Source organism: Panthera onca, chromosome A1 (genome assembly GCF_046562875.1).
Source record: "Panthera onca isolate mPanOnc1 chromosome A1, mPanOnc1 haplotype 2, whole genome shotgun sequence".
In the NCBI taxonomy this organism is placed as follows: domain Eukaryota; kingdom Metazoa; phylum Chordata; class Mammalia; order Carnivora; family Felidae; genus Panthera; species Panthera onca.
The window spans coordinates 189,152,290-189,176,621 of record NC_138339.1 but is presented as its reverse complement, the minus strand read 5'-3'; the positions used below and the strand labels follow the sequence as shown (position 1 = coordinate 189,176,621).

The 24,332-nt window shown below is 39.2% G+C and overlaps 1 protein-coding gene across 8 annotated transcripts in view; it reads left to right on the top strand.

The window, feature by feature from the left end:
• Positions 1 to 7,486: 7,486 nt before the first annotated feature.
• Positions 7,487 to 24,332, top strand: part of SCEL (sciellin) — a 112,984-nt gene continuing 96,138 nt past the window's right edge. For 4 of the 8 annotated variants that reach the window (XM_078432624.2, XM_078432611.2, XM_060636914.3 and 1 more), the window contains exons 1-3: positions 7,487 to 7,750; positions 22,788 to 22,849; positions 23,542 to 23,659. In XM_078432624.2, coding sequence (XP_078288750.2) covers positions 22,807 to 22,849; positions 23,542 to 23,659 — 161 coding nt within the window. In that variant the 5' untranslated portion in view covers positions 7,487 to 7,750; positions 22,788 to 22,806. The remainder of the gene's footprint in view (positions 7,751 to 22,787; positions 22,850 to 23,541; positions 23,660 to 24,332) is intronic. The other 4 variants (XM_078432606.2, XM_078432620.2, XM_078432617.2 and 1 more) reach the window with 4 other exon arrangements.

Genomic DNA, 24,332 nt, shown 5'->3' with positions numbered 1-24,332 from the left:
CTGAAGTCGAGTTCAATGCTTAACTGACTGAACTACCCAGGCACCCCTAGATAGCATTGTTTATTGATAACAGTAAAACTGACGATTTGTACCTGGTGAGACCCCAGAAGGCCTGGTCACCTAGCAGGAATATGCCTACATGACCAGCAGAGTATAAACAATTCTAGCTGAGACTCCATTTGGGTAATTCATTCATAGTCAGTGGTTCTCTGTGTGGGAGAGAAAGCAGATTCTGCAAAGACACTTTCAGAGGGGGAATGGCTGGAGCTAGCAAGTAGCTTCTTGGACCGTTTACTGTGAAACAGCCTTTACCTGTAATGCCAATCTTTACTTCAATGTGGTTGCTACATTTGATCTTGTTCCTGAATTAAACTGTAGATTTCTGAGTGTCATTATTTGGGGGTACTGTGGCTCTTCCCTATTTAATTGCCACTGTTAGTGTGATCCTGTTGACTGAGGCTTCTGGAGCTTATCTCTGATATTTACAACCTGAAAGAGCCTGAGTGACTCAAGAGGGGACAGATCAGAACAGAGAAGAGGCCAGTTAGCAAGTGATTGAAATAGTGTTCCCTCATGATAATGAGGGTCCCAACTCTAGCACAGGTGGTGGGAGTCAAGTGGAAGGAAAAGGTTAGAGTGAAGCAGGAGGTAGGCTTGACAATGATGGGTCAGTGACCATTTAATTGGATGTGAATGTGGAGAGAGCAAGAGAGGAGACAAGGATCATGGAGGTTCTAACCTTGGGCAAGAAGTTCAGTTATGGTAATTATTGTTTGAGCAATCTCTATAAAATACTGAGAAATCTTTTCCTGTTTTAAGAGAATGGTGAGTACTACAAGTGAGTTGAAGAACTGATACTATAGTCTTTAGTTCAGCCTATTATAATCTATAGTTCAGCCTGGGATGGAAAAATCCGATAACAAAATCAGACTTATGAAACAGATAAACTAGATTTTTGGCAAATGGTGAACACCCCTCTTGTATGCCCACTTGTTTACCATCATTATTCCTTCATTAAATCAATAATTAGTGAGTGCTATTATGAGTCAGGAAAGGTGCTACATGTTTAGGATACAGACAATGTAAACCCTGCTCTCTGGTCTCAAGGGGCTTGTGATGTAATACCATGAGGTACTGGAGAGACTGGAGTAAAGTGGAAGCACTGACTATGAATCGAAAACAAAAATCAGACATGAGGATAATGAAATTATGAACTCACAATCTGAAAGTAAGGACTTTAATTATAAAAATTGATTTGCCAAAAAAAAATAATAACAGCAGATTTGCCATTCTAAGTTTTTCAGTGAAAGGAAGAGCAATTCTTTAACCCCTACAAAATTGTTTATTTCAGCCTTAAGCAGGAGACTTGCACTGTTTGCAGCGTAGCTCACTTTTGTCTATAGGAAACTAGGAAAATGTGGGCAGACATATACCACCCTGAGGAACTATCACTGCTGCTGCAAAAATGCTGGTTTAGGTGGTGCTGGAACGAGGAGGAAAGTAGCAGAAGTTTCAAGCAGGCTTTGTCAACTTTGGCACTATTGAGGAGAATCTGGCTGCAAGTCCTACTTACCCAACTATATCTCTGCTCCTACTTCCCTCGTTAATTGGACCAGCCATGCCTCACACTGCCTTACACTGCCAGGTCCTGAATTATAGTCATAAGCAGGAATCTGAAAGACCTTAAGAAGCAAATCTAGGAAGGCAGAGTGGGTGGATGGCTTTTTTCCCCTTCAACCATCTAATCAACGTTCACGCAAACTTCAAAACTCAGTATCAACATCAGCCCCCAGGTCCAGGTAGAGTTCTTCAGTTTCTCTACCATGTAACTATGCTCATAAAATTGCTGTGTATTGCTTTATCCTGATGTATTATAGCTATTTAACTTAATGTCTGTCTCCCCCAACATGGTGAATTCCTGGAGAGCAAGCACTGGATCTCATTAAGTTTCCTGTCCTTTGAATTGAAACAGTACTAAAGCATATTAAGTACTTAATATTTGTTAAATGAGCAAATTATTGAAGAAGACAAGTGAGAATAAGAGGGATAAATTGATAAATCCATTACAGAGGACAATTTGGTATTATTTACCTACCAACATTACACGTATAAATTCCTGGATCCAGCAGTTATGTCTATAAGAATTTATCCTAGATATATATAGGTACATGTACCAAATATTTATGTACAGTGTTACTCACTGTAGCATTGTTTGTTAGCAGAAGTTTAGACATGATGGAAATGTCCATTTATAGTGGATTGATAAAATAGATTATGACATACCCATACAATGGAAGGTCAATCAGCTAATGAAAAACACAGTGTGGAAAGATTTTCAGGATATAATGTTAAAGCAAAAAATAAATAAATTAATAAGATTCAGAACAGTGTAATATGCAAACATTTGTATAAAAAATGGAGGAAATATCTGTATCTTACATTTTCTCGTACATGTATAAATGTCTTTGGAATGACCCAGAAGAAACTAAATAATTGCCCATTCCTCTTTTTTGGAGATCAAGGTTTGGGGAGTGAGGGACACTTTTCACTGTCTTTCTTTCTATACTTTTAATTTCTGAAAAATGTAAATATATGGCTGATTCAAAATACATTGTGTAGGGGTGCCTGGGTGGCTAGGTTGGTTAAGTGTCAGACTCTTGATTTCAGCTCAGGTCATGATCTCATGGTTTGTGAGTTTGAGCCTAGCATTGGGCTCCATGCTCTCTCTCTTCCTGTCTCTGCTCCTTCCCTACTCGCTCGCTCTCTCTCAAAATGAATAAAATAAACTTAGAAAAAAAGAAAAAGAAAAATATATTTGCGTAAATATTTTTTTTAAAAAGAAAACTGCCTATGATGGTTATAACAAGTTTATTCATAATTGCCAAAAGTTGGAAGCAAATAAGATGTTTTTCATTAGGCAAATGGAAAAATAAACTGGTATATCCAGACAATGGAATAGCTAAAAAGCGATGAGCTGTCAAGCAATGAAAACACATGGAAGAACCTTAAATGCATATTGCAAAATGAAAGAAGCCAATATGAAAAGGCTACCTAGTATATTATTCCAACAAGATGACATTTTGGAAAAGCAAAACTATGTAGACAGTAATGTCAGTGATTGCCAGAGATTGGGGGTAGGGAGGAATGACTAGGCAGAGCACAGAGGATTTTTAGGGCAGTGAAACTATTATGCAGAATACCATAATAATGGATACATGTCATTGTCCATTCATCCAAATCCATAGAATGTACAGCACCAAGAATGATGTCCTAATGTAAATTATGGACTTTGAGTAATAATGATGTGTCTGTGTAGATTCATCCATTCAACAAATGTACCAGTCTGGTGTGAAATGTTAACAGAGGAGGCTGTACATGTGTAGGGGGAGGGGGTGTATGGGATTCTCTGTACCTGACTCTCAATTTTGCTAAGAATCAAAAGTTGCTATAAAAATAGTCTTAAACAAAGAACTATTCCTTAAAGAAAAAAAAGAAAACTGATGAGTTAGATTTACACTATAATTAAAGGACCCTAGATTCTGAAGCCACTCAAGGCCATTCTCTGGTTTAACACTGCAATCTAACACATGTGGGCTATGAGGATATAAGTGTATATGTATTTATACATGCATATACATATATATATATATATATATATATACACACACACACATACATTAACTATTAAAAGCCATTGTACTTTCCTGCCACCTATTAGTTAGTGCTCAGGCCTGCTATAAGTTTAGCCCACCCTCTGATCTAGCCATAGTTTGGATCAAGTACTCATATTCCTTTCTGGCACTTTGGAGAGACGGTGGAGGTTCCCACCCAAGAAGGTGGACTCTGCAGTCAGTGTGCCTAGATTGGAATTCCAGACACATCTAATTCCTAGCTGTGTTAGCCTTAGTCTTTTGCTTTGTTATCTCTATCATGGATATAACAGCAGTTCCTATAGTGTAGGGTTTTTGTGAAGATCAAATGAAATAATACATGTGAAGCACTTAGCAGTAATCGGCACATATTTAAACTATTGGTGTTGCTATTTTTATTGTTATTTTTATCATCAGCATTACAATCATCATTAACCATGCCTAATCTCTGCCTGTTTGTAGCATGAAGAGTCAGAAAGGACTCTCAGCTGAGTCCTCCTGGTTCTTCCTGACATTTGCTATAAACCTAAGGTTTGAAGACCTGGTTAAAAAAATTGTGACATCTTCATTGTGACCTGCCAGTTGGTAAAGAAATAGATCTCATCAGTCTCACTATACCAGGAAAGACATGGGCATAAGGGTTAAGTGATTTGCCCACAGGGAAGAGTGGATCTGTAAGGAAAGAGAACCCAGGCCCTTGTGCGTTCTCCACTGTGCTCTCCATTAGTCTGCATTATGCTGGCACCATCAAAGTGCATTAAGCAATACACCAGCTGTCGAGGTGCTGACAGTAATTCATTAATTCTGACATCTGTCTACTCCCAGCCAAAGGGAAATTGGCTTTGCAAGTATCATCCTAATGATATATCTTTGTTTTAGCATGCACATAACATTTTTTTCCATCTGGGAGGAAGAAGGGGAACCCTGTATGTTTCAACCCTCAGAGACCCTAGGTAATAGATGAGAGAACTTTGAGATGCTGATTTGTCCTATTTGCATTTTTTGCATTTTCACATCACTTTTGGAATCTCTCTGGGGTGAGGAGGTATCTTAGTCTGTTCAGGCTGCTATAACCATATCCCAGACTGGGCAGCTTATAAGCAACAGAAATTTAACTTCCACTGTTCTGGAGTCTGGGGGGTCTGAGATCAAGATGCCAGCATGGTTGGCTCCTCTTCCTGGTTCATAGCCTGTGCCTTCTCACTGTGTCCTCACATGAAGGAAGAAGCTAGAGAGTTCTGAAGGGTCTCTTTTATAAGAACATTATTCCCATTCATGAGGGTTCCACCCTCATAACCTAAGCACCCCCCAAAGGCCCCGCCTCCAATCCTATCCTTTTAGGGAGTTAGGATTCCAACATCTGAATTTCAGGGGGACACAAACATTCAGACCATAGTACGAGGAGACAATCATTTAATAACAATTATTAAGTTAATGTATGAAAAGTACTTAGAAATTCAATGCCTGACACATTAACAGTGCTATATAAGTATTTACTATCCTCATTATTATATAGTAATAAGTAATAAGTGCTCATTTTGGCTGATTTATTCATTGGATAGAAGACATAGCAAAAACACTGTTCTATTTTAGGAGATATACTCAGCCAAAAAGGTTTGCTTTACAAACTTCATCGTATCCATCCAGGCAGCCACCATGAAGCAATTGGCATTAGCATCTGCAATAAAACATTGGCCATCCCCAGGGTAGGAGCTATGTTCTAAAGAGACCTCAAGAACTCAGACATGCACAGTGAGATAGGCATGATGAATCAAAGTTATTCCAAGCATGCTCAAGGCTTCCCAGTTCAAGGCCAGAGTGAAACCAAGGCCGAACCCATTTGGCCACCTCCACACCCAGACGCATTCTTGATTGACCTCTTCAAGCTTTGAGAGCCACGAGGAGGTATGCATTTTCCTCAAGTGTTTAGAATTAGCCCCTTTTTAAATCAAAGATTTCGTTCTAAATGAAAAGACACTGGTGTGGCTTAGTGGTACGGGCTCCTGGTATATAAAATAAGAGGAACCATCAGTTACGTGCAGGAATAATTGCTTGGGAGTTCAAAAGCCTAGGAAGTATCTTGAGCAGTATATTTTACTTCATTAAAATTTAAAAACTTATTTTTCTGGTTCTATATTTTATGAGGACAAAAACATACACTTAAACATTCTATAATGTAAGTTACTACCTGTCCCTACAAGCTGGCTCTGAAACTGTTTTAGCCCTTCATTTGGCAAAATGAATGCTGAATCATGCTGAATATAACTTCTGATTTATTTTGCTGAATATAACGTCTTTATAATGCTGCATATAACTCCTGATTTATTTTTTGAATTGAGCCAAACATGTTTTTACAATTTTCTAATCTATAGTATTAAATCCAACCTAAATTCAACCAACATTTATGGGCAGCACAGAAATTTAGAACATATTTCTTTCTTAAAGTTTATTTATTTATTTATTTATTTGTTTTGAGAGAGAGAGAGAGAGAGAGAGAGAAAGTAGGGAAGGGACAGAGAGAGAATCCCAAGCAGGCTCTGTACTGTCAGCACAGAGCCTGATGTGGGGCTCAAATCCACAAATCATGTGATCATGACCTGAGCCAAAACCAGATGCTCAAAGGACTGAGCCACCCAGGCACCCCTATTTCTAAAATATTTTGGGTTTATAAAATTCCATAGAAGGACCGAATAGACATGTATATGGATGTTTACTTTTAAAGAACATTTTTCCATTTTCCATTTTCAAATTCGTCAGCCCAGAGAGAGGACACATCAGAAAAGTGATGTCCTAGTTTATAATGACTGCATGCTACAATTGCCTGTACCTTCTAACCTGAACATTTTTCTACTCTTGTTACAGTCACTTCTGTGCTATAGCTCAGCTGGACTGTAATTTTTAGGAGCTGTCGTGAAAATGGGAGCATTCGGTTAATTGTTGAAATGATGGATGCATAAAGATGACCCTGGGAGTTCTAATGACTTGACTTCTCTCAGTAATGTTCTCCAAGTTTGCTAAGCTTCTTGCAAAGCCTCCCAGGCTATTATGGAAGATGCATTTCAGAAGCTGTGGTAGGAACCCCCACCTGGCATGACTTTTGTGCATTGTTGCTTCCCCGCCAGACGCAGGTGTTGACGCTGGAATCTACTTCTGCCCTCAGATGTGAAAGAACTTTCAAGCATCTTCATCACATTTTTATCTATGTCAAAATAATAAAAGGATCAGAATTCTTATATTTCAGAATTTATTTTTCCTCTGATGGTTTTACAAAATATCCCATGTGCAGAACTTGTGTTGTTTCTTTAAAAATTTTTTTTTTAATGTTTATTTATTTATGAAAGAGAGAGAGAGAGCGTGAGCAGGGGAGGGGCAGAGAGAGAGGGAGACACAGAATCTGAAGCAGGCTCTAGGCTCTGAGCTGTCAGCACAGAGCCTGATGTGGGGCTCGAACTCGGGAACCGTGAGATCATGACCCCAGCCGAAGTCAGACACCCACTGACTAAGCCACCCAGGAGCCCCGAACTTGTGTTGTTTCATATTTCCTGAGCTCAGAGTTTCAAAGGACTTTTCTATCCTAAAGAATGTTGGTTCCCACAGTGGACTTCCCATCTTGTGCATCTGTGCCCCAGCCTTCCAGCCACTATGGGTAGAGAGAGAAAACAATCCTTCCTACCTTAAATTTTTGTTTTATTTTGAAGAGAATCCAAAATAGGTTGGGTACCATGCCTCCTTGTCCTTGATAGAGTTGTGTGTATTGTTGATGTCAATTAAAAGGGCGATAACAGGAGCACATTCTTTTTGGCATAACGAGGCCATAACTTACACAAAGAATTCACCAAACAAAGACAGTAGGTCCATGAGTGAGCCTGTTTTAATTGAATTGGTATTTATACAAGGTGACACCCTCTTTCACACCACCCACCTCCTCCCTGGGTGACTCAGCCACTGAGGGAGAAGCCTCTGAACTGTTCATTAACACAGTCAAGTAGAGGTGGAAACGACATTCATTAAAACTCCAGGTACACATTAGTTTCAGCAAGATCCACCTGAGGAACTGAAGGCAGTTCAGATACAAAGTCCCGGTTTTCTGCCCAAGAGAGGTAAGTTGAATTATATTTGCAAACAGAAACATATCTGCTTTATGTGTATAACTTTCCCTGTTTTCTTTGCAATTGATTAAAATCAGAACTTACTGCATTAACTTTGTCTTTTCTCCAGTTAAATTTCGACAGCTTCCAAGGGGACTGCTCTGCTTGTCAACAGCTCTGCTGCTGAGTGTGATTTTTTTTATATGGCATTGCCTTTTAACTTCTCTGCAACTTAACACATTTCCGGGCAGCAGAGAAATGAGAACCTCTTTGAGTTTCTGTGTGGGAGCTGTCAGCTGGTGAATCCTGTCACCCATAAGGATAGTAAATTCTTCAAGGCAATTCTATTGTCTCAAGTGACTATAAAAACATTTTTTAAAGGGACCTCCCTGTTTTCACAGATGATGCTTTTACTGAAATGGTGAACTCCATTGTTTCATAGATGTTTTTCTTGCCTGCTAAAAACACTGCAATCACCGAGCTGTGGGGGAGAGATGCCAAGCCCATATCCCCTGTATCCTATCTTCCCCTAGTAAGAAAAATCACATTTCTTGCATGAGTGTACCATGGGATAAAGCAAGGTGGGTGAATTGGCAGGAGTGTGGCATCCTCCAGGGATTCCTGTGCAATTGGCTAACTTTTCTATATTATATCCTGGGTTCTAATCTGAGAATTGATTAATGTAGATGGGGACCAATTTTCCACCTCTATTTATATCCTAGTCCTGAAAAATCAGTTTTAGAAACAGATTCTTTGATAGGAATAGAAAAGTTATTCTAAGCAGGCTTTCCTTTGTAATTGATAGCAAAGCCAACTTCTCTGACTGGTGTTTGTTTCTCCACCTTTTCCATTCATGATACAGAGCTGTGGGAATCCAACCCACCATCACTTGTCGTCTGTAACAGGAGCTCTGTCCCCTCCAAAGGGGTGTTTCCCACAGCACACCTGGCTCTGCCTTACGTTCTAACGTTCTCATCACTTCCCATTGGTGACCAGGTCATGTGTGTCTCAGAGATTGAAAGGTCAATTCCCAAAGGTTTACTGAGGAACTTTATAACTTGGCTTTCAAACATCTATAGTAATCAGCATTTGTAGTTTATAAGTTGAGTTTTCGTGAAATGAGATCAAATTTAACACTGGCTTTCACTTTCACAGTTGATATAACAGATACAGTCTTTCTGATATTTGTTGTACTCCAATTTTTATTGGAACAATCAATTTGAGAAAACTGAGACATGTTATCAGTAGAAATTTTAGTAAAACATTTGGTTGATTTTAAATATCATGTGACACAGGACACATGAACAAGCTAGGGTTTTTATTAAAATTTTAGCTTCATGTAAATCTTTAATCCAGTTGACATAAATTTGATTCGTACGGAGCATAGCCTTGTCTAGTCTAACCCATGAATTTTTTAGATGAGGACAACAAAAACATCAATGTTGAGCAACTTGCCAAGACATAGTTAATAGAACCAGAATGAGAAGACTGACCTTTGTCTTACTGAGTTTTTTCAATGATTTTTTCAAATTTCTTTCACATAAAATATATAGTAGCAATAAATGAGCTTCCCTCTGGCTTTATAAAAGGGCTAAAATGATATAGAAATAAGAATGTCTTTATCCAGTAATATACTTGTGTGTATAGTGTGACCATGACATAATGAGACATTTTTATTTGTGGTTTCTGGGCTCAGTCTTGTTATTCATTGTGTTCCCAGAGTTTCCATCCAAGGAGCGGTCAGCCCTCTGTAGGAAGGCAATGTAGCATGTGTGGAGGTTGTGGTGCACCTAATCAGTGACATCCTCAGCTCAGCCACCATTCTGTAGCTGCAGTACCATTCTGCTTTCCCGGTTGTCTTCTCCAACCACTGGAATTTTGACTGAAATACCTAAAACAATCATTTTTCTGTAAACAAAACAAAGAGAATATGCTCTGAATGGCTGAACTCATGCTGTGGAATGAGCTGCATATAATTCACTAACATGATTTAACTGAGGGTGTCCCTAAGTTTCAGGCATTAATTTGAAGCATTCTTTAAGAAGGAAGTAATAAAATCCTTGGCCAGCAGTCCAAAGGAAATCTCTGTTGTCCCACACAGTTTGTCTTCTGATACTATCTGCGTCTAGGCCATTTGTTGATCAAATTTCCTTTTCTCTTGCTGAGAACTTTGAAATAAGCGTTTTATGTATTAATATCTATGTACTGTTTTCAGTTGCTCAGAATTTACTTTTAATCAAAAGTCTTCATCACATGTGTTTCTTAAGTGTTTCTAGTTTACTGTTGTAAAAATCCATGTGATTTTAGAATTTGGGAAAGGCCCTTCTTCAAATGGATGCTTTGTCAAATGACAGCTATATTTATCAGATTGCATTTTATGTTAGCTGCTAAACTTATTAAGGGTATAAGTCATCCTTTTATTGTGATTATTAATTGGAAGAGTGTATTTAATGGCTGTCCATTAAATGACAACTGGCCTACTTCTAGACATGAGAATTAATGTTGCTGAATCCTCATCATAGATGTGTATTGAGAGCTCTAAGCATCTAAATTATTTATTCTACATTTCTAGACCCAAGTTTCCCTGGCCTAAAATATGATTAAGTCCCCTTTATATGGAACCTCCTGGGGGAAAGTAATGTAGACCATAGTTTCAAACTGGAATATCAACATCCCAGGAGACTGGCGGTATTTGAGAAAATGTACAGATGCCTCATGGTACATCTGCACTGAGAGCTAATTTTAGTTAAAACGTTTTGTAGAAAAATGCTCTGCAACAATTCTTCCCTTTTCTCCATTCCTTGCCAGCATCCTCTCCTTTGTCATTAGGTAAAAGTTTGAAAGGAATTCATGTAAAAAAAACTGCAGGAGGTTAGAGTACAGAGAGACTTGGATTTAATCGTTATCCTACTTTGAACCAAGGGTAACTTGTACAATCATGCATATCTCACAGCACCAGTACATAAAAAGAAATTTTAGAATTCTTAATGACATATGTATTGTATTACTATTTCTTTTAAAATAGCACAAAGAAAAGTAAAACATCAAAAAAAAATCTCTGAAACAAAAAATCTCCAAAAGAAAAATGTGGGACCCTGATTTTTAAAAAATCACAAAAATTTACTGTAAGAAACAAAGAATTTTTTGAGTAAAACCTTCCTGGATGGACAGTTTGAATATCATAAATGTCACCTCTTCCCAAATCATTTTATAGGGTTCATGCAATTCTGATCAAAAGTTCCAAAAGAATATTTATTTTGGAAATAGATGAAATAATTTTAAAGTTTATCTGAAAGAAATAAATAGATGGGAATAGCTGATAGCATTTATACATAGGAAATTAATTAGGGGTGCTTGCATTGGCACTAAAATGTATTAAAAAGATAATAATTAAAGTTTGTTTCTATTGCAAGAAACTAAAAACAGATTTCTGGAACATACAGCCACATTCTAGAATATGTAAGAATTTTATATGTGACAAAGGAAAAATCATATGTCAATAGGAAAGGGATTCATTCCACCATTAGCCAAATAACTCCATATGTATTAGAGTTTCCATGTAACAATAAAGTATTTTCTTATTTATTTATTTATTTATTATTTATTTACTTATAATTTTTTTAGGAAGAGGAAGAGCGCACACATGCAGGGGAGATGGGTAAAGGGAGAGAGAGAGAGAGAGAGAGAGAGAGAGAGAGAGAGAGAGAGAGAGAATATTAAGCAGGCTCCACACTCAGCATGGAGCCTCATGCAGGGCTCAATCCCATGACCCTGGGATCATGACCTGAACCAAAATCAAGAGTCAGACACTTAACTGAGTGAGCCAACCAGGCACCCCTAAAATATTTTTTAAAAAATTATAAGAAAACATGTGTAAACATTTAATTAATCTTATTTGTCCAACAAATATCCCTCTAGAACTGATTATGTGCCACGTACTGTAATAAGTTCTGGAAACACAGCTGTGGCAAAGATGGTCTTGTTTCTCAATTTCTCAATTTTCTCAAGATTTACTCTGTGTGTACGTGTGTGTGCATGCATGTTGTGCCCTGGGGATAGAAGGATAGTCAGCCACATTAACAGGCAATATGTTTGGTAAATGTTTTTATGGAGAGATACTCTTTGCTATTTCAACACTTGGTAGGGCCATTAATTCAGCCTGGGGAGGTGGGGGGCCAGGTTGCAATGGTGTCACTGAATGCTTCTGGGAGGTTATGTGACCTGAAGAATGAATAGAAGTCTTTCCTGAAAAGAGAGTAAGGGGCAAGCAAGGAAAGCTCAGAATGAAGACTGTTTTAGGCATAGTGCAGAGAGTAAGCAACAGCCTAAAGGTGGTAAAATTGATGAAACCCTCAAGGAATTGGCATGACTTAGTGTGGCTGAAACTAGAGCTTGAGTGAGGAATGGAGAGTGGGGAGAGATGAGGCAGCATCTGTGGACCTGTGAGCCTTGTTAACAACTTGACTTTTATCCTGACGGAGATGGAGCACCACTGAAGAGGTTTAAGCAAGATGGTGGCTGCTTCGGTAGAGAATGGGTTAGAAGAGATTAAGTCTAGACACTTGGGAATACACCTAGGAAGCTGTTAAAATAGTAACAAAGAGATTATGGCAGTTTGAGTTGGTAGCTTGAATACAGAAAGAAATACAATTGAGAGATATGTAGGAATAGAATAGAATAGAATCTCTTTAAATAATTAAAGAGATTAATAAATGGTAATTCTAAGTGCTGGCAAATGTATGGACATTTATATGCTGCTGGTGCATTATAAACTGACAAGATTTAAGGAAGGAGATTTGACAATAGGGATCAAGAAAATTTCACAAGTTATATCCCTTAGCAAGTAATTTCACTTCTAGGGATCCATCCAAAGAAAATAATCAGACATGTGATCAAAGATTTTTGTATGGTTTTGTTGGAAACAACAGAGAAATTATGTTATAATAATAGATGGTCACATAAAATGAAATATATTTTAGTTGCAGAAGGAATAATCATTTAAATATTTTTAATGACATTGAAAAATGTGGATCAGTGAAATCTAATAGGCAAAGAGAACCTTTGAAGAAAATAATGATACATGAAAAGTGTCTCATTTTTTCTTTGTGCTTTCTTTGACTTTATGCATTTTCTACTGAGCATGTATTACTGATATAATGAAAAAGATGATACTGTGTAAAATTGGGATAAAGAATGACCTTATGACAGAGCCATTGTGAATGTGAAATATGGTAAACTACTTACAGTAACTAATGGGGTTTTGGTTCATAGTCCGTGGTAAAAATTTGGGTTTTAATTCATTTAACAAATGCTTTCGGATAGAACTGAAAATAGCCCATGAGAGGCACTGGGTGGACAGTCAGTTAAACGTCTGACTCTTGATTTCAGCTCAGGTCATGATTTCACTGTTCATGAGACTGAGCCCCATGTCCGCCTCTAGGCTGGTGACTTGGAGCCTGCTTGGGATCCTCTTTCTCCCTCCCTCTCTCTCTCTGCCCCTTCCTTGCTCTCTCACCTCTCAAAATAAAGAAATAAACTTAAAAAAAAAGGAAATAGCCCATGAAGGGCTCAGGTGATAGATAATTTTTGTTAGTGTTTTTTACTAATGAATATTAGATCAGTGGCTGTAATGAAGTGAAACAGATCATTGTCTCAGATAGCAAGACTCTTCATGCTAGAACTTGATGCTGTCATTCCATGGAAAAGCTAGGTGGTAGCAACCCGGGCAGGTGGGGGCTCATAGTAAAAATAGAACAGTCAGAAAATTTTATGGTGGGTACCAAAGAACCAGTAGCATGTAGACATCTGGCTGGCTGAAAGCTTTCATCCACACTACATTCCCAACTGTTTCACCGTCAGTAAGCAAGTTTCCCAGTGCTAAGCTCAGACTGTGAGGCTGTGTGACTAAAGAAATAGCAAATTTCTAACCATCCCAGCAAGCTAAATGAGTCCTTACCAGCCTGATAATTATTGGATTTCCTTCTACGCTGCATGTGAAGGCTAAACACTATCCATTAATTTAAATGGACTTGTTAATGTTTGCTCTTCATGAAGACCTGTTTGTTTTCTCCTTCCAGGATATTTCATGTTCTTTTAGGTGGTAATTGTTGTTTGGGGTTTGTTTTATTTATTTTCCAGAAACTAAGGCTTCTCTTTATTGGTTTGTAATTACCGGGCTCCTCTTATTCTTCTATAGAAAATAGTTTAGTAGCATTTGTCTTTTTCCAGTCTCTAGGGGGTTTTCCCAGTTACTAGTGATTTTTGGGAAGCAAGTCCTGGTGGGTATGGCACTATTATTGAGCCGTTAAACCCTCTAGACTTTCATACACAGAGGTGAATGTACATATGCCATTTTCTAGCCATTTTTGCTATATTTATTTCCTTATTCTACATTAGCTTCTTAATACTTTCCATCACTACAGTGATTTCCCCTAGGCGACTCTTTGAGTTCTTTTTCATAAAGATATAAGGTGTATTAGAAGTTAGAGGGGCGCCTGGGTGGCTCAGTCAGTTAAGCGTCCGACTTCGGCTCAGGTCATGATCTCACAGTTCGTGGGTTCGAGCCCCGCATCGGGCTCTGTGCTGACAGCTCAGAGCCTGGAGCCTGTTTCAGATTCTGTCTCCCTCTCTCTCTGCCCCTCCCCCACTCGCGCTCTGTCTCTCTCTGTCTCAAAAATAAACATTAAAAAAATTTAAAAAAAAATTTAAAAAAATAAAAAAGAAGTTTGATAAATTGGAAGATTTTGGAGTTAAAATAAAGAAATATCACTCAATGCAGATCTCTGGATACCTTGGTACAATGATCCGAGAAAGCCTACTCCAATCTTACTCTCGGTTGAGGTCCTTCAGCAATCTACAGTGGAGGAAAAGTCATTCTTCTCACCCTTTCTTTTAGCCTGTCACTTTCCACCCATCAGTCCCTTTTGTTTCCTGGGCTTCTGGGACAGGAACTTCATTACCAGGTTGAATACCAGCTGTGCACTAGCTATCCAGCTTCAGGTAAGCTACTCATCCTAAAACCTCTTTCCAGAAACAACTACTTTCAGCCACTGCTCACATTTCCAACTCTTGCCCTACCTTCTGCAAAGAGTCTGACTTCATTGAAATCATTCATCATAAAGTTTCATTTAAGTGTGGAATGAGGATAATAACAGCATCAAACTTAAAGCATTGTGTAGGTCTTAAATGAGATAATACATGTAAAATCTGAACTCAATAGAGCTGACACTATCACATGACCAGTGGTCAGAATTGATTTTTTTCTTTTTTTTTCCCTTTCTTCTTTCATCCTCTAGTTTGTTAGCCTATATTCTGCTCTTTTCTGCCTCATTTTTCCTATTCCCTTTCCTCTATGCAACACCCATTCCGGTTTCTTTGCTCACCGGATCTTTCTGAATAGAAAGTTAGCAGAGAATAGTGAAGGCCTTATTAGGTAAGCCAAGAGTCATTTTGCCCTTGTGTGGGATGGGAAGACCGATTCACAGTCTTTTTTTCAAGAAGACCCAAATGATGAAGGAAAAGAGTGTAGCTTAGGAGGTGGCCCCGGAAATTTTTAGGGTTTGGACGGGTGGAGCTGGGACTGAGATTGGGTTTAACCTAACAGACCTAAGGGCTCTTGGGGAAATGCTCTTATTACAAATAGAAAACACTGAAGAAAATTGAGACAGACCATAAGGAGATGAAGAAAAACTGAGAAGACAAATCAAAGAAATAGGAGATGTTTGATAGTTTTAAATACATCCAAAGAGAACTAAGAAACTTAATTGCTTCTGTGATTCAGAGCTTAAGGAGAATGATTTCATCTAAAACCTAAGGACAGATGTCTTTGTGTGTAGGCTGTGAGCATCGGGTAAAAACCAGCTCTTTCTGCTGTTTGGCCACAAAGGGGAAACAAAAGATGATCCAGAAGCTGAAAAGTTTTTCTCTCTATCTTTATTGACTTGACGTCATGATTTCATACTAGAATTTTCAACTTAAGCATTTGATGCTTTAAAGGAAAAGGTTTTTTTAAATTCCCAGTATAATAGAGACAAACAGCTTTCATACATCTTTTCCCATAAAATACCACATTTAAAATACAGTTGCTCGTGGGGTGCCTGGGTCGCTCAGTCAGTTAAGTGTCTGACTCTTGGTTTTGGCTCAGGTCATGATCTCATGGCTTGTGGGTCCAAGCCCCATATTGGGCTCTGTGCTGACAATGTGGAGCCTGCCTGGGATTCTCTCTTTCCTTTTCCCTCTGCCCCTCCCCGACTTGCATACACACACTCTCTCTCAAAAATACATAAATATTTTTAATAAAAAATAAAATAAAATAGAGCTACTGGTAATCTGCCATCAGTGAGGCATATGCACTGGTAACAGTGTTTTGAGGAGCCAACATTAGAGTCTCATCTTTCTCATGAGAAGTTAAAAAGCTTATTTGGAATGAAACTGAAGGACAGCACTTGGGAATAAGTCAAATTGGCTGAACTGAGGCTACTAAGGCAGCATTATTAGATACCTTACAGACACATATAGAGACAAAGGTGGGGCTGAAGGAGATTGTGTGAGGGGTATAAGAGGAACACATGCAGATTTAATGAGAAAAATTTATTTTCTCGCAATATTAGTTACGTTCATTAAAAAAACCCTCTGTATATTTATTAAACTATTACCACCTGAAAATAGAATATGTTACATGTTCCTTTCTCATTTACTTTGTGTCAGTGGACACAATAGGCTAGGGAAGAGTATAAAACATTATTAAGTTATCTAGCAGGGAGATCTATCCAGGAAAGGAGTCCAATCAGGAATAGTGCCAGGCCACTCATGACTTGAGTGTAGATTCAGGAGGGGTGAGGCTCGAGGCTGAGCTGTCCGGGGATACTGGAACAACCATTCATTACTACTGCTCCTCCCATCTCCTCTTCCATTATCTCTCATCTTTTGGAACTCCAGGGCATTTCCCTGAGTGTCTGGTGTTGGCTATATCACACAGTACTTTGAGCAACATGTAGTATCATGTACTCAAAACAGCCTTGGCATTGCACTAGTGTGGACCTAATTATAATTCCTGGTTCCGCCACTTACTGTGTGACCTTGGGCAGGTTATTTAACCTCTCTGAGTTTTGGATTCCTATAATTAGAGGTGATAGTACTCATTTGGAAAGATTAAATAAAATAATATGCACAAAGCATGTGAAGCAATAGTAGGGACTCAACAAGGAATCCTTCTTGCTAGGAACATTAAACACATGGACATATTGTAAGAAATAGTGTTTTACTGATAAAAGAGTCACAGATATCTTATATTTTGTAGGCCATCATGGCTTTTTTACACCTTACACCTTCTACTTGCTCCACCATGGACTCATAATAGGCAGGAAGAACATTAAGCTTGAGTAATAAAAATATGGAGAAACAATCTTCTGAATGAACTAGTAGTTTCTTTTTCTCTTCCAAGGAGAAGTCAAGAGATAGATAATCCAGGTCAATGGTGGCAGCTCTGTGATACTGTCAATGCACCAGGTTCCTTCAACTTCCCACTCTGCCCTTCTTGGTATGCGACCTTAGTCCTCATGGTTAGTCCATGGTCCCAAGATGGCAGCTCCTACCTTCTTCATAGCATTCTAGTTTGAGAGAAGAGGGAGAGTGAAGCACAAAAAGCTAAGTCCTTCCCAGGGACTTTCATTGGAAGAGGCAACAGGATAGAACCAAGTTTCTTAGAGCAAGTGGGATTGTTGGAACCTTTCCTAGAAAGTATTACAGAGACTCTGGGGTGGAGCCAGTGAGGTGTTTACAGGACACCCGAAGCTTGTCCGGGAGAAAGAGGTTAAGGGCCATGAGTTTCTTGGATGTCTTATCTCTTTTGACTCCATTTAACCAGGCCTTTTGGAGAATGCCTAGCTACAGAAGGCATGAAAATATCAGACCCTCTAGCAGAATGCTGGATCTGATTAGGGCCATTCTCTAAATAAAAGGTAAAGAGGAGATACCTGCTTTTCTCTGTACAACTCTGCAGGAAGTGCTGAGGATGTGGGAGTCTCTGGCATAGAGGAAATAATGATGAGCCTCCAGCTAGAAAGCCCCAGGTCGAGTCCCAGCTTTGCCACTCATTAGCTATTCGAGCCGAGTCTCTGCTTCTGCCTCTGCAAAGAAGGGATTAGATCACTGTATTTTTTTTTAATTTAAGTACAGTTGTCATGCAATGTTATATTTATTTCAGGTATACAATGTAGTGATTTTGACAATTCTTTATATTACTCAGTGCTCCCTACTGTAAATGCAGTTACCATCTATCACCACACAATGTTACTACAAAATTATTGAGTGTATTTCCCATGGTGAACCTTTCACTTCCATGACTTATTTATTTGATAGCTGGAAGTTCGTACTTCTTAATCCCTTTCACTTATTTTCCAATTCCCCCATCCCCATCCCCTCTGGCAACCACCAGTTTGTTCTCTGTATTTATGAGTCTGTTTCTGTTTTATTTGTTTGTTTGTTGTTGTTGTTGTTGTTGTTTTAGATTCCACATATAAGTGAAATCATATGGTATTTCTCTTTCTCTGTCTGACTTATTTCACTTAGCATAATACACTCTAGTTCCACCCATGTTGTTGTGGAATTATATCACTCTTAAATGTTGTGGAAACCAAATGGGATAAATTATAAAGTTCTATAAAGTTATGTAAAGTGTTATTATTGTCTGAACTCTCCTCCTTACCCAGCAGAACTTAAAGGGGCAGCAGAAGCCTTGCTTGGGAGGAGAATTGAGGTGGGATGTGAGTAGAATACCAAAGAAAATCTAATAAACAACATCCATATAGAATCACACAAATGTGGTGTTTTATGTCTGGCTTCTTTCATTTAGCATGTTTTAAGCTTCATTCATGTTATAGTATGTAGCCTAAGCAGGCTCCATACTGTCAGCACAGAGCCTGATGCGGGGCTCAATCTCAAGAACCGTGAGATCATGCCCTGAGCCAAAATCAAGAGTTGGGTGCTTAATGTCCTGAGCCGCCCAAGTACCCCAATACTTCAGCTTTTAACAATTGCTGAGTAATATGTATGAATATAGCATTTTCATATTATATGAATATACCATATGTTATGTACCCATTCATCCATTGATGGACATTTGTGTTGTTTCCACTTTGGGCTATTTTGAATAATGCTGCTATGACCATTCTTGCACAAGTTTTTTGTGTAGACGTATGTTCATAACCAAGAGAATATCAAGGAGTGCACAGAGAAGCCTTCTCTGTGAGGGTTTGTTTGCTGCAGAGGCTGTCCTGGCGCTCCTACTGCCAAGCACTAGGGGCCAGAGCTCATGGGACTTCCAAAGAGTGAAATGTCTAGAATCAGGTGGGCCGCTTCTGTCCCCTTTTCTTCTCACCCTAAAGTGAGGATACCGGTCTAGTCTTGCAATGATTCGTGATGAGCATTGCTGCTGGTTGATACGGAAAGAGTTGGCTTTGGTTTAGAAGACAGATTATGCTTCTTCCCACCATAGGTATGTTACATACTCTCCCTGAGATTCAGTTGTCTCATCTGGAAGATGGAAGTAATAATAGCTAACTCGCAGAGCTTATGCAAGGATGAGACAATGCCTGTGAGGCATCCTGTTCAGAGCAGATGCTCTTGCTATTAGTAGTTGCTCTGTGCAGTAGGACAGTTGAAGACACAAAGGGCACAGGTCAGAGACAGGGTGACACAAAGCCCTTTGAATGACCTAACTATGTTAGAAATGTTTAAATCATGTTTCCCATAAGTACTCTATTTGTTTGCTAGTGCTGCCATAACAAAATATCACAGACTAGTTGACTTAAACAACAGAAGTTTATTCTTTCACAGTTCTGAAGGCTAGAAATCCAAGATCAAGGTGCTGTCAGGTTTGGTTTCTCTTGTGGACTCTCTCCTTGGCTTGCAGATGGCCACTTTCTGTGTCCTCCCATGACCTTTTCTCTGCACATACACCCCTGGTGTCTCTTTGTGTGTCCCAAATTCCTCCTTTTATAAGATCACTAGACAGGTAGGATTAGGGCCCACCTAATGGCCTCACTTTAACTTAATCATCCCTTTAAAGGCTCTGTATTCAAATACAGTCACATCTTGAGGTACTGGGTGTTGGGCTTCAACATAGGAATTTTGGGAGAGACACAATACAGCCCATAATAGGCACCTGAGGAGCGTCTACTCTGTCTGTCCCAGGCGCCAGAGATCTAGAAGGGAAAGACTCAGGTCTTGCCCACAGGACTGTCAGTCTTTTGAAAGAGACAGACAAATAGACAATTGTAAAATGCCTTTTCTCCATTTACCTTGGCCTGTATCTTACACTTAAATTTGCAGTGTTTACAAATATATCATCAAATATACATTCAGTATTTTGACCACCTCAGAATCTCATTTCAGTCAGCTATGGACTCTCCACGTCTTTACCAGCTCAGGAAGAGAATTTATTGGAGCCCACTTAGAAACAGGAAAAGGCTAGCCAAGAACCCAGAGAAGCTGGGCCAAACTGAGGGGGAAATGAAGTAGCTGAGATTGAAATGTGTCTTCACATGCCTCTTTTCCACCCAATTCTGCCAAATTTTAGTGAGCTTCAGAAACAGCCAGCCAGAGGTTGCCCACACTCCTTGCACACCCAGTGGCCCAAATTCAAGGCTGTTCCATCCCCTCCCCACACCCAACCACACCTGCCTTCTGTATTTGATCTCTTCTTTCCAAGATGATAGAGGCATGAGGTTAAAAATTGAGCACTTTCCATGTGTTGGGCAATAATTAGACACTTTACATATGTCATCTAATTTGACCTTCAAAGCAGCCGTATTTCACTTCATTTGATAGATGAGGGAGCAGAACTACAACACACCCTGAGTAACAATCAGTAAATAGCATCCTTTAAATGCACATCGTTCTAACTTCACTAAGACCTTCAGCCTCTCAGCTATTAGTGATGTGAACACCTGCTGATCTCTGTGAAGATAATGCCATGGCTGATTACATTGGTGGTTAGTGTTAGGATGGGTTCCTAGAAGCAGTGCTCAAGAATTTTGGTGCCTGTGACTTATTGAGGGTAGGCTCTCAGGAGAAAGGAGAAAGGAGGAAGAAGAGGCAGAGGAAGGGGCTGAGCAAGCATATGCTCTCTGTTAGTCTAGCTTCAGCCTGATCCCATAGTGAGCTCTGAAGCACAAATCACCTGCAGAATTGGCTCTACCTTGAGGCAAGAGACCCACATTTTACCCTTGGTAATTCAGCACTGCAGGTTGTAGTGTGTGGGGAGTGTGTGTAACCAGGCAGCCCCACTAGTTAAAGGCAATTCTCTAGAGCAGGTGTAGTCATGAGCCCATAGTGCCAAACACCAGACAGGTAGACCTGGTCTGGGCACCGGCACATTCCACTTCCCACCTACTCTAGGGCAAGGGTATGACTCTAAAAGAAGACCCCAAGGAAAACAATGATGTGATCCAAAGAAATGTGTCTTTGCCATTTCAGGTCCTATGGCCTGATAACATGGTCTTAAGTTGAAATAGTACTTAGAGTTGAACAGAGTGGTTTTTGTGCACATTATTCATTTAATCATCACAAACTTATTTTTTTAATGTTTATTTACTTTTGAAAGAGAGAGAGAGAGAGAGAGAGAGAGAGAGAGAACGAGGTAGGGAGGGGCAAAGAGATGGAGACTCAGAATCCAAAGCAGGCTCCAGGCTCTGAGCTGTCAGCACAGAGCCCCACGTGGGGCTCAAACTCCCAAACCACGAGATCATGACCTGAGCCAAAGTCGGACACTCAACTGACCGAAGCACCCAGGCATGCCTAATCATCACAAGCTTATGATGGCAAGTTTCATTAGCCCATTTTACAGGGAGATTATGTGGTTCTGTTACATAACTTTGATGTGATAAAGCTGGGCCTATGACTTGCTTTTGACTTGAGATCTGATGTGCCTCCAACATTTCATACACTGTATGGTTGGATGGATTCTGCAAAAAACATAATATACCTCGTAGGGGGACCAGGCATCCGCATCCTCATTTGCCCAAGACTTTTTCTGTTTTAAAACTGAAAATGTCACACTTCAGGAAAGCCCAGGGCCAACATAACCATTAAGCAGAAAAAAGCAGTGCCTAAGGCCTAGTATACCTTTAGAAGCCTACAAAAAGGTTCTAATTTTAATTCTTTATAACAACAGAAGAAAAAATAAATATTATAATAATAATATATAATAATGAAGCCAACCTGGATTATTTTTCACTTTTGTACTAACAGTTGTAAAATATAATTTTTAACGGTGTGGGCATGTGCGTGCGTGTGTATGTGTGTGTGTGAGGGAAGAGGCCGATGAAAGCAAAAGTGTCTAGGACTCACAAAGTCATAATTCAGCCCTGTTACTCACTTTGGCTTCCCCAGGGGTCACTTCCTTTCTTAGGGCACTGTACATATTGTGCTGTGAATTCCATGTCACTATCTCCCTATTGACCTGAGCAAACATTTCTTTCACTCATCTTTTTGTCTCCAGCTCCTGGCTTAGTGCCAAGCATACTATAGGCATTCGATGCGTATTTATTGATTGAATAAATGAGTTAATTGATGACCTCATTCAGCCAATTGCTTGTTATATAATATAGGGGACACTAACTGCTCTTGGCCTCAATTTCGTTTTTTTTTAGTTTATTTATTTCTTTTGAGAGAGAGAGGATGGAGGGCAGAGAGAGAGGGAGAGAGAGAGAGAACCCCAAGCAGGCTCTGCGCTGTCAGCCAGAGTTTGACATGGGGCTGGATCTCACGAACTGTGGGATCACAAACCGCCAAGACCAAGAGTTGGATGCTTAACTGACTGAGCCACCCAGGTGTCCCTTGGCCTTAATTTTTACATCTGTAAAATAAATACGTTGGAATCAACGAACTCTCTGGTTCTTAGGGGGCACTTTATGTCATGTATTTGTTGTACCAGATCATGTGACCTTCTTAATGTCATTGAAAAATGTGTTTTATTAGCAATGAAAGAGTCACTTGTAGATTCTTAGAGTCATTGTTGTGTATCTCCCTCTCTCTATTTTTCTTTTAGATCCTTCCTGGAAGGCAGCATGTCAAATTTTACCTTGAGAAAAATGTCTCCCACAGGAAATGGTAATGTAGATAATATTTTCCTTACTCAGAAAACTTAAGTATATGAGAAAAACAACTCATAGCTCCTAATTCTTTTATATAGATATTGAATGTTTAGAAGCAACAATCTAACTTAATTAGCATTGCCAAGTTAGGCTTCAGGAAAATGTAAGGGTGCTATAGCTTTTACTCATGTAATTGCAATTCAAAGATTTTGTAAAAAATCAATACAAATGTTCTTTTGTGTGGGGGACATTCTGGGCTTCTGACTCCCCTGAGATTAAAGAATTCAGTTACTTATAATCAAAAGCACCAGACATGCTTGACTTTTAGTTAGTAGGTACTTTAAAAAATCTTGTGTGTACTTCTGAAGCATATTTCTTTTTAAATAAAATGGCCAACCCACCAAACCCCGGCTTGGTTTATCTCAAGCCCATGGTTCTGTATTCCTGGGTGCCTCACGAGGCCTCCTGAATGCCACACTGTCAGTTTCAGTTGGCAGCTAAGCGATTTTATATGTTATCTTTGATGATGAGATATGGGATTTGTTCTTTCTTGCCAGCACATCCTACTTTGAAACAGTACTGGCCTTGTCAGTCTAGAAGATTGATGCTGGCCAATCAGATGTGCCTCTTGAGACATCGAGGTTAACAAACTCACTCTCAGCCCCATGCAATTACACTGCCCAGTTTCTTATTTTTTTCTGTTGACAGATATGAAGAGTACCACGCAGGGGACCACACTGAGGCAACAGGGTTTCCACGAGGTGAACAAAAGAAGGAATTTCTTGCAGGATAACAGCTGGATCAAAAACCGTCCTGAAGAAGAAAAGTAAGAGGGTGTGGAGAGGGTGGGTACGTGGACAAGTAGGGAGAGCCATTCTCCAGTTGGGAAGCTAGCGGCCATCTGGAAAACAAGCACGTTCCTTAAAACACTGTTACATGACCTAATATATCGGCTTTCAGATTTTCAAGACTATCTCTACCATTTTTATTATCCACATACCAAAGAGGATGTGAGTCATCAGGGAGAAAAAGCAGAGTTTCATTGTTAGAACTGAATAGACATTTGTGTTTACTTGATAAACAGAAAAGAACATGACTTTCCAGTTTCCCAAAAGATAATATTCAATCCATGGTAGGGAGATTCCAGATGCATGTTAATTATGTCAGTTGAAACAGGTAATAGTATGATTCCTAATTTGCAAATTTAATAATAATTTATCTAAAATTTTGATATGTGCAAACGAAGTCAATACATTCTCAATTCATTTTAGTCCCAATGGTCATATATATCTAGGTACTCAGTGGGTGGTAAATGTAATATTACTTTGTAAGGGAAAACATTTGCCACCAAGAAAGTTTTGTCTGTTTTGAGCATTGCTTCTACTAGGTGTATGTTATAGACCTAAAAACTACAACTGTAGGCATATCACCTCATTGCCAACATAGACATTTGTCCAGCCCAGATATATTTATTACAAATTATGTGACACATATACATA